The sequence below is a fragment of the Helicoverpa armigera genome, chromosome 1 (assembly GCF_030705265.1).
Source record: "Helicoverpa armigera isolate CAAS_96S chromosome 1, ASM3070526v1, whole genome shotgun sequence".
Classification (NCBI taxonomy): Eukaryota; Metazoa; Arthropoda; class Insecta; order Lepidoptera; family Noctuidae; genus Helicoverpa; species Helicoverpa armigera.
Window position 1 is genome coordinate 9,922,616 of NC_087120.1, and position 16,328 is coordinate 9,938,943.

The following is a 16,328-nucleotide window of genomic DNA, read 5'->3' on the forward strand; positions in this document are numbered from 1 at the left end:
AAACCCATCATGGGGAAACCAGGGCCGCGGTAATTCTTTCGAACAATCCCGAAGCCTCGATAGGCCTTGTCCCCGCAAAAATATAGTACGATTCTTGTCGAGGATGCCCTGAAGATTTTTTACTATAGGTATAAGAAACGTCTTCGGTTAACCCTCAGACTGCTATTTGAGTTTATCGTGAATAAAAATCTATACTTGAATGTTACAGCAAATAACGTCCAAAGTATTTTTTTTACAAATTGAATGTTTACCATATACCCTCCCCCCCCCTCCTGCTACACCGAGGAGACTTACTGATTTAAACCCATCATGTTCCTTCTGATATTGTACCGGGGCCACGGTAACTCTTTCGCACAAACTCGCAGCCCCGGCAGGTTCTGACCCTGGTGGGCCCCACTGGGGTTTGCTGACGGTCTGAGGAGGGCTTGGGTCAACGTTCGCCGCCGACACGGGCCTGTAGTCTCCAAGGCGGCGAAGGGACGATGAGCCTCTCTAAACTCACCGCCCACAAACCGACGTCTACGGTGGCGGGAGTCATCTCGACACCCGACGCGCGTGGTGTCTTCCACGTCCAGCGGCTGGGATGAGAGGCGCGAACTCTCAGTAATTCCACTGCCTCCTTCTCCTGGTTCGCAGAAGGAGACGAAGGCATCCCATTCCCCCTCGCCCCTATAGAATTTCGAGTGGCTCATCGTCCCTTCGTCTTTCTCTTGGAGACAAGAGAGTGTCAGCAAACCCCAGGTGACCAAAACCTGCCGGGGCTGCGGGATTATTCGAAAAAGTTACTAGACGTTCGATTAGTTAAAAAAATACTGTGGACGTTATTTGCCGTAACATTCAAGTATAGATTTTTATTCACGATTAACTCAAATAGCAGTCTGAGGGTTAACCGAAGACGTTCCTTACAATATAAAAAATCTTCAGGGCATTATCCTCTACAAGAATCTACTATTTTTTTCTTCTGGCCGGCACTTTTAGTTTTGGGTACGAAATGAATGTTCTCCTTTATTACTTAAATGATAATGATATTTACGAGTTGTTAAACATGTCACTCTGACGTCATAATAGTTTTAAGTTATATAAGATTCATTTTATTTATAACGCTAAATATGTGTATATTATGAAATAAACATCTGAGGGCACGGCAGTGCCCCAGCCAAGACTCGAGCAAAGCGGGCACGGCCGTACTATCTTTTCTCGAAGCGTTTCGCGGCTTTTTCAGCCCCCTGTAACTTCCATATGATCAAAGCTATGAGTTTAGGTTTTCGATGACCAAGAGTAAGTATTAGAACAAGCTCAGTCTCAAAATTACAAGACATTTGAATAAATAGTTTACGAGTTATGAGCGATCAAAGTTACACCATTTTGTCACTGACTCACTCACTGACCGATCATCAAAAGTCTAAGGTACTTCTAGCAAACTTAGAACCTTCAAATTTGGCACCAAGATAGGTTACTAGCTACATATAAAGGGAAAATTACAAAAACCTTAAACTTAATAAAAAAATAGGAAACAAATTTATATTTGCGGTTTTTCAAGAACATTGTGTATGAATTTTGACTGCATTGATAACTTTGTTATTTATTTATGTACAAAATGGTACTATTTGTTTTATTGTTACGTAGTGTGGTATATTGTTATTATGTATTAAATATACATACATATGAATAAAAAAGCTAGGTTGAAATGAAATGAACAATGATAAAATCTTTCATATTAATGCAGTGCGATACATACTGCATGCTCGCTCGATAGATGGCGTTGTCCTGGTCTAAATCGCGCTATGGTTTCGTTACATAGCTTAGTATAAGTAGTACATAAAAAAAAATCAAATAATTACATGTGATAGCGCCATCTACCTCTGAAATAAATCTCTTTTGTTCTAAAAGATATTTGATTCAAAAATTCGACAATTTCGAAAATTATTAGTTTATTTTAAAAAAATGTTGTTTACGTGCTAACTAGGTGTACATATTTAGTTTGTTATATATTTAGTTAGTTGCATGTAAGTTAATTTAATTTGTTATATACTATAGAAGAAAGAGATACTTAGAGAAGAAAGAGACCTACAAAAAATAAATTAGATCCCATCAAAAACATTAAATGTAAAAAAAGCCAATCCTCTACGCAGTTCCTCCACCGTAAAAAGTTTTGAGATCGCATAGAAGCCAAGTCCTGTTCAACTTTAATTGTAATAATAAATCAACATTTTGTGACTATATCAATTAAATAGTTTTGTTCATTTAACAATAATATTGTCTTGGCCATGAGCACAAGTTAAAAGTCGCTCCTTGTAATAATGTGTAAATACCATTGAATTGATAAATTCTATATGGACATGATTTTACGATTGGACTGATTATGCACTGAAGAACTTAAAAGACTTAGAATTACATGTGCAGTTCAGTGATGGATGATACTGACTGTCATTTAGTAACGATTGAATAAACTAAATGTATTTAATTCTGTGATATTAAACTCCATGTTTGACTTTCACCTCTCCAAGATATGCCGTATTATATTTGTAGTTTATTGTGCTCATGGCCAAGTCAATATTATTGTTAAATGAACAAAACTATTTAATTGATATAGTCACAAAATGTTGATTTATTATTACAATTAAAGTTGAACAGGACTTGGCTTCTATGCGATCTCAAAACTTTTTACGGTGGAGGAACTGCGTAGAGGATTGGCTTTTTTTACATTTAATGTTTTTGATGGGATATTGTTTTCAGGTTAAATAACGTTAGGTTAAGCTACCTGCGAATAAAATAGGTAGCACTGTTTCGTTGCACTTTTATGTGAGTGGGAAATCTTGCACACACAAAGGGCAAGTATAATCGTATTAGTAGAGGATTTTAGGAAGGGAGGAATTTACACGGGATTCTATTTTAATTATGAACACTGAAATAGAGGAGGAATTACGCTATATATCCTAATAAAAAATGCAAATTATACTTACCAGCAAATTCGAGACCGAAAAGCTTCCATGTTCCCCTCTTGGTGACGATGATGACTTGCGGGCACACGTTGCGATGCATCTGGTGCGAGTTGTAGTGCATGTAGTGAAGAGCGTCGATAAGCTGTACCGACAAACGAACTCGTTAATTTGATTCTTATCGAAAACAAGCTAAGGTTGATTTTACATCGTTTATGAAGCTACGTTTGTAAATTAAGCGATGATGGTAAGTCATTTAATCGACAAAAAGGGGTGTTTTATGAGTTCAGAAACATATTGTGATTTTCTATCGAATTTTACTCCTCAATCATTTGGAAAAGTTTTGATTTCTTTAACGGGAATAGTTCTGTCGTATAGTTCATAAATCATCTTTTATAGATGCAAAAAGGCCATTGATTATGTTGAATTTCGTCCAATGTGCCAGTTCTTCATTGCCCTTATTATTTATATGGACGCTTAAGACTCAAGTTCGACATTAATAAAAACGTGAGTTTTCTGAAAAAACTGTCTAGTAAGAATTTTTCACGTTTTTTTCAAAAAAAAACGGATGTTTATTTTGTCGGTGAACTTGGATATTTTCTGTTAATTGATTCTTGTAAGAACTGTATTTTTCTAATTCATTTCATAAAGACTGAACTTGCAATTGTATTTATGTATAAAAAGATCAAAGGCATTACGTATTAAGTTTGGTCGAAATAAGTAGGTATTTTATTGTCAAATTAAATCTAAAAGGCGCGCGTAGAACAAAAAAGTCTTTTGTTGCTACATTGAAGTAGATTGTTTTCCTTTGTTCTTGCCATTTCCATGTAAAATAACACAAGGTTAAGGGTATATGAAATTCGTACATTTTTTCTCGAGAACGAGCAAAATATGTACCCAGTAAGAAAAAATCAAGTAGGTAAAAGGTTTTAAAAGTTAGGTAAGTACTTTGCTTTCAGTACGGACGTCAACTATTGCATAGTCCCAGGTGTCTGGTTTTGTGTATTTTTATCGGAATCAAGTTCTAAAGATATTTCAATGCTGTAATCAATAATAATAAAATCGACTATGAAGGCATAGTTAAATATATTTTTTAAATTCTGTTCAAAAGTTCGAAAAGTCCCGTGCGGGGGAAAGACCAACTAAATAAAAATAATATTTAGCGATGGAAGACTATGCGAAAAAGTTTACCATAGCAATTGTACATGATGTTACATTTATTACATCTGTTCAGTTTATAAATCCATTATTATTTCAACACGTTAATTTCTGTGAAGTGTAAACGCCCAAATATTGTACGTCGATTGTTCTAAGTCGAAAAGCCACAATTGTGCCAGAGGAAACCTTTGTTCAGCAAAGGTGCAGGTGTAAATTAACGTCGTAGGTAGTTCTAAATTTATTAGATTTGAATGCTACTGAAGCTCCACAAAATCCTCGTTGAAATGAGGAATATAATATTCATTTCGCGCGCTGTGCAAATCTCAGAGTATTATGTGCACAGAGCTATTCGTAACTTTTGGTTGACTGTATTTAGATTCGTTAAAGGGATCTGAACTAATGAAATAAAATCAATGCGTTAGGTGCGCTTATAGCACAAATAAATATATACCTACAAAAAAGATGGTTTCAGTGTAATAGTGTTCACTTAAAGTTATATTGGATACCATGCAAAAGGGCTTCATCTACACATTCTAATTTTTATGTAGAAACTGTACTAAACAAAATAAATAGATACTTAGTTTTGAATACAACATTACTAATCATAGAACAAATTCATCGATTCAAATTAATCGTGTTATACTATCTTATAAGTAACATGTGAATACGACGATGTTTTATGTAGACAAGGCTGGTATCGGCAGAATCGTGGCCATTTCCATTACTCAATGAACTAACAGGTGCGAATCACATCGTCGAGGCATTAAAATATACAAAGGCAACATCTATCGCTATTTCACATGAAATTACACAAATCGTTTCTCCCAAATGTTAGTCTTACGAAATTAATCATGTTGCCGTATGTAAAGCTCTTTGCAGACTCGCGTAAAGTTGCAAACAGCTTGAGAACTTGAGATCGGTTGTGAGACCGGGGCTTGCTGTACTGTTGTGCAACTTACGGCAGCAAACTTTGTTCGGCCAATAATACGGCGCCATTCACATCTACTACGATTTTGGTAGTTGAAAAGTCGTGAAAATTTTGAACATTTAAAATATTTCAGAGTGATTTGTGACGTGGAACTTTTAACGCTTCCTCACTAACCTAGTAGAGTTTAAGTGAGACATTTTTTTGCTGTGTCCTGGAATTCGTAATTCCATTTTTCATTATCGCTAGGATCGATCGCTTAACAATGTGCACGGACATGGTTTTAGCACGTTCATTTTTATGAAAGGCTTGCCATATAGCATTTTGTAAAATTGAATTTCGGCACGTTGAACTGCGAGTTATCGTTAGTTGGGTGTGAATTGAATGTTCTCCACTCGTTATCATATTGGCACTGAGATACGTTATACAAAGAAGAAATACATCATCTGTTATGTTTTGATAATTCAATTCAACGTCATTTTTGCTACGAAAAGGAGAAACAAAGGTTAACCGTAATTTCTAACTACAACATCGTTTAGTACTTACTACTCTTCTTGATCGAGGAGTTTTCTTTTAAGATGTTGTTTGTTCATACTAAAGTATTAAATACAATATGTATGGAGTATCGCAAACTGCTGCAGTTGAACAAATATCATGAGAATAGAAACTCGTAGCGATTCGACTTAAAATGGACACGTTGGTAATTAGTTCAATGCATGCTTGAGGTAGAATGTAGCTGGATTAATTGAATATCTTATTGTACACATTTCAATGCGAAATAAATATTCTGACTCTTCTCAAGGATTTACATTCCACGGTAAAACTATACCATCATAAAAAGTCTGTTTCTGGCAATTGGACCCAACTGCTGATACACATAAGCTTTCAATTGCTTAGTTTTAGCAGTCACCTGTGGCTGAACGTTCGTTAATACATCAAATCGATGAGATACGGAGAATAGTTTTTGTGCTATTTTTATTATTCAGATCAATCGAATAGAGGATAGATTCGATTAACGTATTTCTCGATTTCAATTACTGTTTTCGCATTTTCCATTCCTAAATGTACAAACAGATAAAGATTTATCTGTGTATCACCTGTTATCGTAGTATTCGTAATGTTTTTTTAGGAAACCGTGTTCAACTTCGTTAATTAATCCTAGGCTACAAGTTTGAATAAGGTTGGCAAGAAATCTGCTGAAACTTTATTTACGGCTCAAAAAACTATTTGGTTAAAGCAAATAAGTAAATTGTTCATAATCACCATCATCTCCGCTATGGGAAGACCACATCACATCGAGCTCGTTCATCGATTTTCAATCAGGCTGGTTATCCACGCGTTTGTCAGTAAACGAGATGAACATCAGACGAAGCTCTCCTTAACCTTAACAAGCCATCTATACTGTGTCTGATATATGTATTCAAATGGGAACAAATATAATGACCACCATAAAATGCTTTGATACCCTAAGTTTTGTAACCAGAAATATCTACTGAACACCAGAAAAATAAAGTCTAAAAATGTAATAGTACCAGCCATTTTAGTCACGACTTCACTTTAAATTGTATTCGACCACCAAATTTAGTAAATGATCACCAACTCTTGACGACCAAATTATGTATTATTTTTGCCTAAATAAGTCACTGTGATTGCCATAAAATGTAGGCTTATTACCAAATAAAGTATTATGATGCCACATTAAGTTATGTGTCCGGCTTGCGATGCATGCGTGAGTGTCAGTATGACGAGTGACAGGGGAAAATGGAAGAAAATGACATATTGCGCCGACGCCAAGTAAAATTGGGAACAGGGCAGGAGAAAGAAGAAGAAGAATGTGTTTCTCAATACACTCCCTTGAAAACACACTCTTATCGCACAGTTTAGAGGCATGCAACAGACAATTTTCCACGCTAGTGCAGGAAAAGGGTCCCCATAATGTTATTACATTTATTTTATCAGGCCGAACTTATTTTTTTGGAGTCACTTTACTTAAACAGGATAGCAAGATGTAAAAACTTTTTTGATGATCATTTACTACTTTTGGTGATCATTTACTACTTTTGGGATAACAATGATTTATTTGGACTCATTTTGCTTAAATAGGATAGCAGAATTTAAAAACTTTGGTTATAATCTTACTTTAAAATGGTGGTTTAATTTTGGTGATCATTTACTATTTTTGGCTTACGCATGATTTATTTTGGAGTAATTTCACTTAAATAGGATAGCAAAGTGTTAAAACTTTGGTGATAGTTTTACATTAAAATGCGAGTTTCATTTTGGTGATCATTTACTATTTTTGTCTGCTGTTTGTTACTATATCTGGTGATCAGTTAAACATAAGCCTATTCAAATCATGAACACTACTTATAAGCGCTAGAAGTCCACAATATTTCGCAAGAATATCGCATCTTTTACGCAGAACACCGAATATTACTGAATACTATATTGAACTTTTGCGCGGGTCATGACGTCAGATATTTTTTTATGATTCGGTCCGTAATTAAAAAATTACGTTCGTTTTTAATTATGAAAAGATATTCAAACTCGCAGCTTGGTAAACGGTGTTTTTTCATAAACCTTTGGGCTACCTAATAAGGTAATTTAATAAGTGTAGTTATGAGATTATTTACATATTATCCTGTCAAAACAATAAATATTAGCTTAATAAAATGGTTGTATTTTGTAATAGTAATGCAGTAGGCGTAGACCTGAGACTTAGTGGCCTCGATGCAGTGACGTTAAATCGATGGCTAAGTAATTGGAGTGAAAATATTAATAGAATATTATGTCACAGTTGAGCCTTGAATAAATATAATTCAGATCTCTGTCAAGATTCTAGGGTCTCCAAAATAGCTTGCAGCTTCACTCGCGACACTCGAGGAACGTAATGTATTAAACAAAATCTTTTACTTATTGTAGAAAAACATATACTATACGATATAATTCGAGTGTGATCTTGTTCTTAAGAATTTTGTATATATATTAGGGGCTGTAATAAAATAGAAAGTATCTCACAAGTACATTTAACATTTTAGGAAAAAGGTAGGTAATGTCAACGTTTCAATGGAGTGATTGCTGGGGGAAATAGATAGACTCGGTTACCCGTACTACCAATGCTCCTTGATAAGTCTGGTTGTTAGACTTTCTGGTTTCAGACAATCCGTAACGACTGTCAAAAATATGTGAATAATAACCGGGACCCACCAATTTAATACTCCTGCTTTAACGCGGAGGGGCTCGTTATAACATGGATGGTCACCAATCCGCGGACCAACCACGTTAGCGCTGCTTATCCTTATGATTAATCGACCCGTGCTACTGCTATTTAGTCACGAGCTCCACTTCAGTTTGGGTTCATCTACTACACGGTGCAAGTAGCTTGCGCATGTTGTCGCACATGCGCAGGTTACATGCAGTTTAAAAACGTGCGGGTCCTGTGACTCGCGCATGTACCAAAGCAAAATGCCCACCCGCGTGCTCTTGTCACCTGTCACTTGCGCATGTTAACTTGCTCCAGCTACATGCACCGTGTAGTGTAGACACACCCTTAAAGCCATTAGTATAAATGGGTGCCAAGATAAAGTCAGAATATGCAGTGACATATCACAAACTTAAGGCAATACCTCCAAGCTACCACCAACAAGCTAGTCCGACAGTTAGCGAGAAATGTCCGACGTCTTGTCGGATACCAAGTTCCGAGTCAGTTTCTCAGACTCCAGACACCTACTTTTAATGGAGGACACAATGTTTGAAAAATTAGACATGGCTGTAAAATTTATTTGGCGTGTGTCCCATAAAATTAAACATATTCCGTCTTACCACAAAAACATTTAAACGTCAGTTTATGCCTTGTCCAAAAAAATGTCAAATTATGACGTTCACATATGGTTCATTTTGCAGGGAAGGTTTAAACGATAACGAAGTTCGCGGGATCAGCTAGTCTTATATATAAAATGAATTGCTGTTCGTTAGTCTCACTAAAACTCGAGAATGGCTGGACCGATTTGGCTTATTTTGGTTTTAAAATGTTTGTCGTAGTCCAGGGTAGGTCTAAACGGTGAGCAAATAAGAAAAAAATGCGAAAGTAAAAAAAAAGTATTGTGCAAAAATATGCCTCCAATAATTAGGCGGTACGAAGTTCGCCGGGTCAGCTAGTTAATATATACATATGTAAGGACTGGAACACTAATATATTTTAAGTTTGATAAAACGCCACTCTTCATGACCAAAGCACTGAGTTGCCTAGTAACACACTTTGGATGTTTCTCTAGGATCATATGATATCAATAGGTATCTTTGTTTCATAGGACTTTTAATTTCTAATTTCTCATATATTTTTTGGTGTGGCTTCAGTCAGAGGAAAGTGAGACTTAATATTGCGTGAACAGAATACAGTTTGGAAGTGAGTCTAAGCTTATAATATTTGTTTAGACGAACACGAGTCGTACATCGATTCGTGGAAATGTGTTATCGTATATTACATAGGGAGCGGCCGCGGTCTCTTTGGTCATTAGAGACTTGAACAATAGTTTTATCAAGAATCAAACGAACAGGCCTTGTACATTTTTTTATGGAATCGCCGCTTATTGGTCGATACTTCATTTTAGATTGACTAAGATAATGGGAAAGCGCAGTAAGAATAATAAATAAGTACGTTTCTTTCCCGGAAACCCACAGGAAAACGGGAACCATAGCCATCAGGTGATACACACACACTCACACACAGAAAAGTACTAAAAGCGACGGCGCCGAACACATTCAAAGCAGTCAATAGTGAAGGCTCACCGATACGAGGACATATTGTCTGAGTTTAAGTCAAAACAGCTTTATTTTACCTTTTATTTATATTTTTTATTGGGGATGATGACCTAGTAATTAAATATGTACTTGGTCATCTTCCTTGCTAAATGCTACTTATTTTAAAATCATGATAGTGTGTAGACTAACATTAGGTATAAGATAGTGATATTTTTACTAAGATTATGGATCGTTTAGTTGTCCGATTAAATAATTAATAACGTGTAAATCAAATATCCGAAAAATTAGTGTGTTGGATGGGACTTGTTTTTTTTTTGTTTTGTCCAGATGTTGTTGAACCTAATCTTACGTACTCAAGTAAGTGGCGTGTAATGTGGTAATCTATATATCTATTTATATAAAAACTAAATAAAACCGTTTAATGAATCCCGCTTTCCGTTGTCACGACATAACATGAAAACGGCTTGACTGATTTGGCTGAAAATTAGAGGGAAAGTAACTTAGACCCGGGAGAAGGTTTTAGGATAGTTTTTGTCACCATCCGGCTACGGGACGCGGGTGAAACCGCGGGCGAAAGCTAGTTGAGAATAAAGATATTTTTTACCTGCAGTAATCCATATCGCAGCTCGATGTCCAGGAAGAAGTACTCCTTGGCATGTGGAGGCAGCACGGCAGGAGTGTTCAGGATTTGCTGCTGAGCGCTTGGAGGGCCCAGGGTAATGGGGTGCGGCATAATGGGAGGCGCATTGCCTGGCAGCACGTTGCACTCCTGAGAACAAAGTTTTGCATCATACATTCTGCAAGTTTTTTGCATCTAATATCGTTTATTCTAGCTGTAAATTCTCCGAAAATGTTAAATAGTTAAAAGGCCTACGACGGAATACGACGGTTTTTAGTCAGTAAGAGTCTGACACTCCCTCACCGCTGCTAACCCACAGCGGGAGGGGTCATTTGATAGTTTTTGACGTCAGTAAAAAAATCCGATTAATATACATATTATACATCGTAATATATAATTATGATAAAGATCCTGGGGGCAAAAACGTGGGATTTATGTATTTTCCACAATGAATACCTCGCAAAATTTATCGCACTGTATACGAGTTATATTACTTCCGAGTTTTATAAAAATCCTTTCAGTAGTTTCGGCGTCAAAGAGTGAGAAAGATACATACGTTCATACATACTTTTGTGTTTATAAATATAATGGCCACATTTACATATTTATAACTGAGCTTAGGAATATCACCTCAACAAAGGTTGTTAGCCTCATCGCCTACGTGCATTAGGGTTAATCGATTCCCTTTACGGAATTTTATACTGGGCTCATATAGATTTATCGAAAACTAAGAGTTGGTCTCTTAGTTTTTGATCGTCGGTTCGGATGACGGAGGAAATTTATTGCAATCGCTGATTTTTTGTGTTGCCTCTTCTTTTTTGAGTTGCGTAGTCTTGAGTGTACCTAGGTACTTATAAAAAGTCTACTCCCAAAAACACTGAAAAGGAAATCTGTTCTTATGCACCTAAGAATAGTTTTTTTTTTGCTTTTCAGTGACAAGCATAGTTGTCACTATCCGCATTAGTGGAAATTTCTCATCAATACGAATGATATATGTAACCCAAACACGAGGTAGTTAGTAGTTAGTACAGATTATCGAGAGCAACTTTCGAAAATTGTAGGCATGCATTGGAGAGAAACTTGACAATGAGGTGTACGTCTGATAACACTATGCAACAGTGAAGTTTTGGAGCTGACCTGATGATGGAGACGAGAGAAGGTTGAGGGAACTCGACAACTGAATATGTAAACTTCCTCGTGTTTGGGCTTATATTATTTGTATTGACGAGATTTTTGCAACAGTGAAGGTTTGAAGCTGACCTGATGATGGGGACCAGAGAAGGTTGAGGCAACTCAACAACTGAATATGTAAACTACTAGATTATAGATCAACCCCAAGCATTCTTTTAAAAAATAGATCAATCAATCAAGACTAGTCTTAAATTGACAACATGGATTTTTCAAAATTCATTCGCCGCTTTCATTTTTAAGTGTTATCAAAATAAACAGCTTGATGTTCAATGGCGCTGAAAGGTGTCCACGTGGATAAGCGAGGCAATCCAGGTTAATGGCGGCGGCAATAATTCACAATGACAGCACATATACCCCGCGATGCAGGCGACACTTGGTATTTCATGGCACATAAGTAGGTGTGCAGAACTCATGATCTAAAAAATCTTCAAGCACATCCCATCCCATCCATTGAAATAACATCTTGTATGGAAACATATATGAATAATATTTTAAAGTTCAGTTAATAATAAATAATATTTCTAAATGTTTTTTATTTTTTAATTAATATTTAAAAATGTAACTTATATGTTTAAAAATAAATAAATGGAAAATAATAATAATAAAAAGTTCCCAATGTTTGTTTTTAATGTTGTTTCGTTTGTTTTATTATGTGCTTTAAAACCACATCGCGATCATATAAGTATGTACTTTTTTTGAGACGGTCAAAATCAAAACATCTAGAGTATTCCCGTATAATCGAATTTAACGAAAAACTAGTTGTCCAATATTGAAAACCACCCTACTACGTCAGGATCCTCATCGTTCAAGCCTTAAACCAACAATCTCGAACGACAAATCAAATTTGTGTGAAGTGATTCGAACTTTAGACGGTCGTGTAAGAATAGATGGAGTGCATAGCTTTACGAAACCCTCATTGAACAATCTGCTGATGAAAGTTGTGCAAAAGGACCCCTTTCAAAGAGTCGGTAGCTAAACGTTTACCCGCAACTTGAGCCGCATTTACCGTATTTGACTTTAATAGAAACTAGTGGATTTAAACGGTATTGAACAACACCTTTGTTTGGCTTGAAATGAAAAAATCGCGTCTAAATTGCTTTTTTATAGCCAGACGCAAGTGCTTTGATGAAACATTTACAAAATAACATGTTTCTTTTAATGCACAACAAAGTTATTATTTACCAAAGCTAAGTGAAATTGTTTTTCTGAAATAAGTAGTTGGGATTGGGGCAACAAGGTTGTTTATTGTGTCAGCGGTATATCAACTTGGAAAACTTCTTTATAAGAAAAGATATGATAAGTACAGGACGACTTTTATTATAATTGTTACATCATAAGTGAGTTAATCATGAATCTGCTCTCTGCAAGCTGATGTGCTCGTAGAGTACCTTTATATTCACTGGCTTTCATTTTAACTAATGTGGTTGCAACATTAATTATTTAGCAACGGTTACTTAAATTCAAAATGCTTTGATACACGTTAGTTGGACAGACGTAAGTAATTTATTTTATAACAACAAATAGAGTAATATACATTTTCCATTTCAACCTGCCACAGAAACATTTAATTGAAATTCAAAACCTGTTTAGTATGTTGTAAAATAATAAATGCTCTCAAATGTATTAAACATGATTGCATTGAGTTGGAATAACAGTGTGTAACAACAAGAGTCCAATATTTCTGGGAAAACTTGTTTAATTACACGGCATTTAAATGTATGTTTGTAGTTGACAATCTATTTGCGAATCGTATCATTTCTAGAATAAAATTATACCTTTGAAATAGAACACTGAATGACTTGATGTTATATTAAAATTGAAGACGTCGATAAGGTATCACAGAAATAAGTTAGCATTTCACGGTCACTAAAATACGGCTAATATCAAATCAAGATATCCAAGATGAGTAACAGTTGTCTTCAACACAAAACAATCGTGAATGTGGAATCGTGAGTGTAAAAAAAACGAACTGTTGACAGTGTCATGTCCCTGGAGGAGCTGGTCAGTCACCATTTATCCTGCAGTGCACACCTCCGCAGCTCCAGTACGTAACACATTTTTGCTCCACCTAATAATAAATCAATCTGAGTGACAGTTAGCGTAACGTCCGAACCGTTTCGCTTAAACATAAATAGAACAAGGTACTTTTCACTCAAGATTTAATTCAGTACCACCAGTACAAATTGTGTAACCTGTATTTTCAATTTATGGATACTTATCCGATCCCTCGGAATAAGAAAAACGTAACCCTCCCAAAATATCATCAAAAGAAGTTTCTGAAAATCCATTTCATTACTGCGACCCAATATCAATTTGTAGTTAGCTGAAAGATGGATAATGTGTCTTCGTTATCTCTCGGCTCATCGTACCCAATTTGAAACATTCTAGATAGTTGAGTAGGCACTTGATGTTTTGTTAAGCTACTCCAACTAAATGCTCTTAGCAACTAATATTTTCACTAAATATGACACTGACACAGAAACCGAAATTCAACAGAAACTGTTTCAATAAGTTTATTCCATACATCGTTTTAGTTGTTGTTATTAATGGCATTGCGATTTAATACACGTGTCATCTGTACAATCGCCGTGCAACAATCCGAGTGTATTTGTGGCGAACCCACACACAAATGCAATGGAACACCAATTCATTTGTTACATGAAGTATAGATCGTCACCACGACGTACGGCGAACCTACATAATACCTATGTAGGTACGTTGAATACCACAAAACTCATAACAAGTTTTCGTTGAAAATCATAAACATACCTATCTAACACTTGTCTCTCTCTTTCAGATGATGCTTAGCCAACGATTAATTAATACAATAACAAAATAAAAGTTTTATATTGAGTATTTCAAAGAGGAAGTGAACGACCAACTTATAATTAGGACGTGGAGACATCGGCATAGCATCAGGTGGTGTGTACGCGGCTGGCAGTCGTTCATGGCCCCCTGCGGCCCCCATCCGGCCACGTCGCCGAGGTACGAAGACCCCGGGCGAAAGTGAAAGCGAGTAAACCGTAGGCGGGAAATAGGGCGCCACGGTTTGAGGGGGAAGGGGAAATCGACCAGCTTTTGATGTTCTTAAGAAAAGCTATGTCGGGAAAGACACATCTTTAAGGCTCAAAGCCACGTTGTGAAATCCTAAAAAAAGTTTTTGGGCAACCTTTACCCAATTGATTTTTATAGGGGAATTTTAAGTAATACTTAGTTAAGTAAGTCTGAGTAAATCCCGTCAAATGTCTAACATAAACGAGTACCTACAACGGCAAAGGATCAGCTCGGGAAAAAATTGTAAAATACTATCATAAGGTGGGCAGAAGGTAGAGCTAATCTTAACAATTCTCCTACAAGTCGCTGGCTTTATCAATAATATCAAGCGAAGTCTACGTATTCAAAAATACTTCGAAATATGAGTTTGAGTAAAATAAATATAGGATCAAAGACTTAGTACTAACGAGCCAGCGGCTTTTGAGAGTGGGATCACAAGATCAAGATCTAGGTAAGTAAAATAGGTATAAATACTATAATAAAACGGGATAAAAGGTAAATTCCTAAAGCTTTTTACTTGTGCTTGTTATATCTCGCTATAATGACTATGCCAACTTATAGGCGACTTTATATCTTATGTATATAAGCAAGAGCAGTTATTTTCTTTGGACGTGGCTGAAACCGTTGAAAACAGCCAGTAACATATAACATGGACATCGACAAAATGATCCGTCTGATACCACGGCAAGTTTACCGTATGACATCATTACAATTCTAGTTTAATACTAGGATTTAGCAATAATTAGTAACGATAATACCGATCCGGCTGCGGTGAACCGAGATAAGTAGGTAAACCAAACGCAGTTGTATCTACTTGCCTAATACTGCAGCGTCCGGACGGATTACCATTCGATTTCTATTGCGGATATTAACAATTATCTACCCTGCCCTCGACACGATTCGCCGATTCACGGACATCAAACCAATCAAGTAATGCTCACAATCAAAATATTCAGCATCCTGTTTCACGGGCGTTTCAGCTGATTGCGTGACCTTCAAATATTGTTCATGTATTTTCAATATCAATTCAATGCAGTAAATTGTGGGATCAATCGCAATATGAGCGATGCGAGCTTGCTACAAACACTGTGGGCATTTTCACAGCTTTCCATACATCATTCATTGCAGGAAATTAGGAAATGGTTTTGGAGGCTCTTGCCAAAAATGTGCTTTTAGAATGCTGGAACAAAAAGGAGGATTTCTTTCACCACACCCAGCTTATTTATATATTTACGCCACCCCCGAGACGATGAGGTGTCTTGTTTAAAGCCGGGATAATATACTTGCGGTAAAGTACTAAGTGACATACGGTGCTCATAAATCAACTCATTTCAAGCTTGGATAAGCAATATTGCTTTAACGTACCTACAATATTCTTCATTAAAAATAGTTTTGTCGTACCATTTCAGGGTTTAGTGCGGTGTTTTGTGGTACTTGTAAAGTTCAGTGTTCATTTTTAACATTCTCAATACGTTACATCACCATCCATATAAAATCATGGCACTGCCTAACACTTTGACTGCCTTTAACTTCATTATGGTAGGTATTTATGCGATAAAATATGTATCATATTAATATGTGTTTAAATTGAACCAAATTCTTACTTCTAACTTGGTAAAATACTTCATAACATTATGAAGTATCTCAATACCTCAAAAATTCCGATCAAGTTCTTAACTAT

The 16,328-nt window shown here is 36.2% G+C and overlaps 1 protein-coding gene across 5 annotated transcripts in view; it reads right to left on the reverse strand.

Annotated features, from left to right (window-relative positions):
- LOC110374607 (SCY1-like protein 2) overlaps nucleotides 1-16,328 on the reverse strand; it is a 118,711-nt gene that overhangs the window by 17,558 nt on the left and 84,825 nt on the right. For all 5 annotated transcript variants that reach the window (XM_049838163.2, XM_049838172.2, XM_049838165.2 and 2 more), the window contains exons 4-5: nucleotides 10,388-10,552; nucleotides 2,964-3,084 (exon numbers count right to left, since the gene is read on the reverse strand). In XM_049838163.2, coding sequence (XP_049694120.1) covers nucleotides 2,964-3,084; nucleotides 10,388-10,552 — 286 coding nt within the window. The remainder of the gene's footprint in view (nucleotides 1-2,963; nucleotides 3,085-10,387; nucleotides 10,553-16,328) is intronic.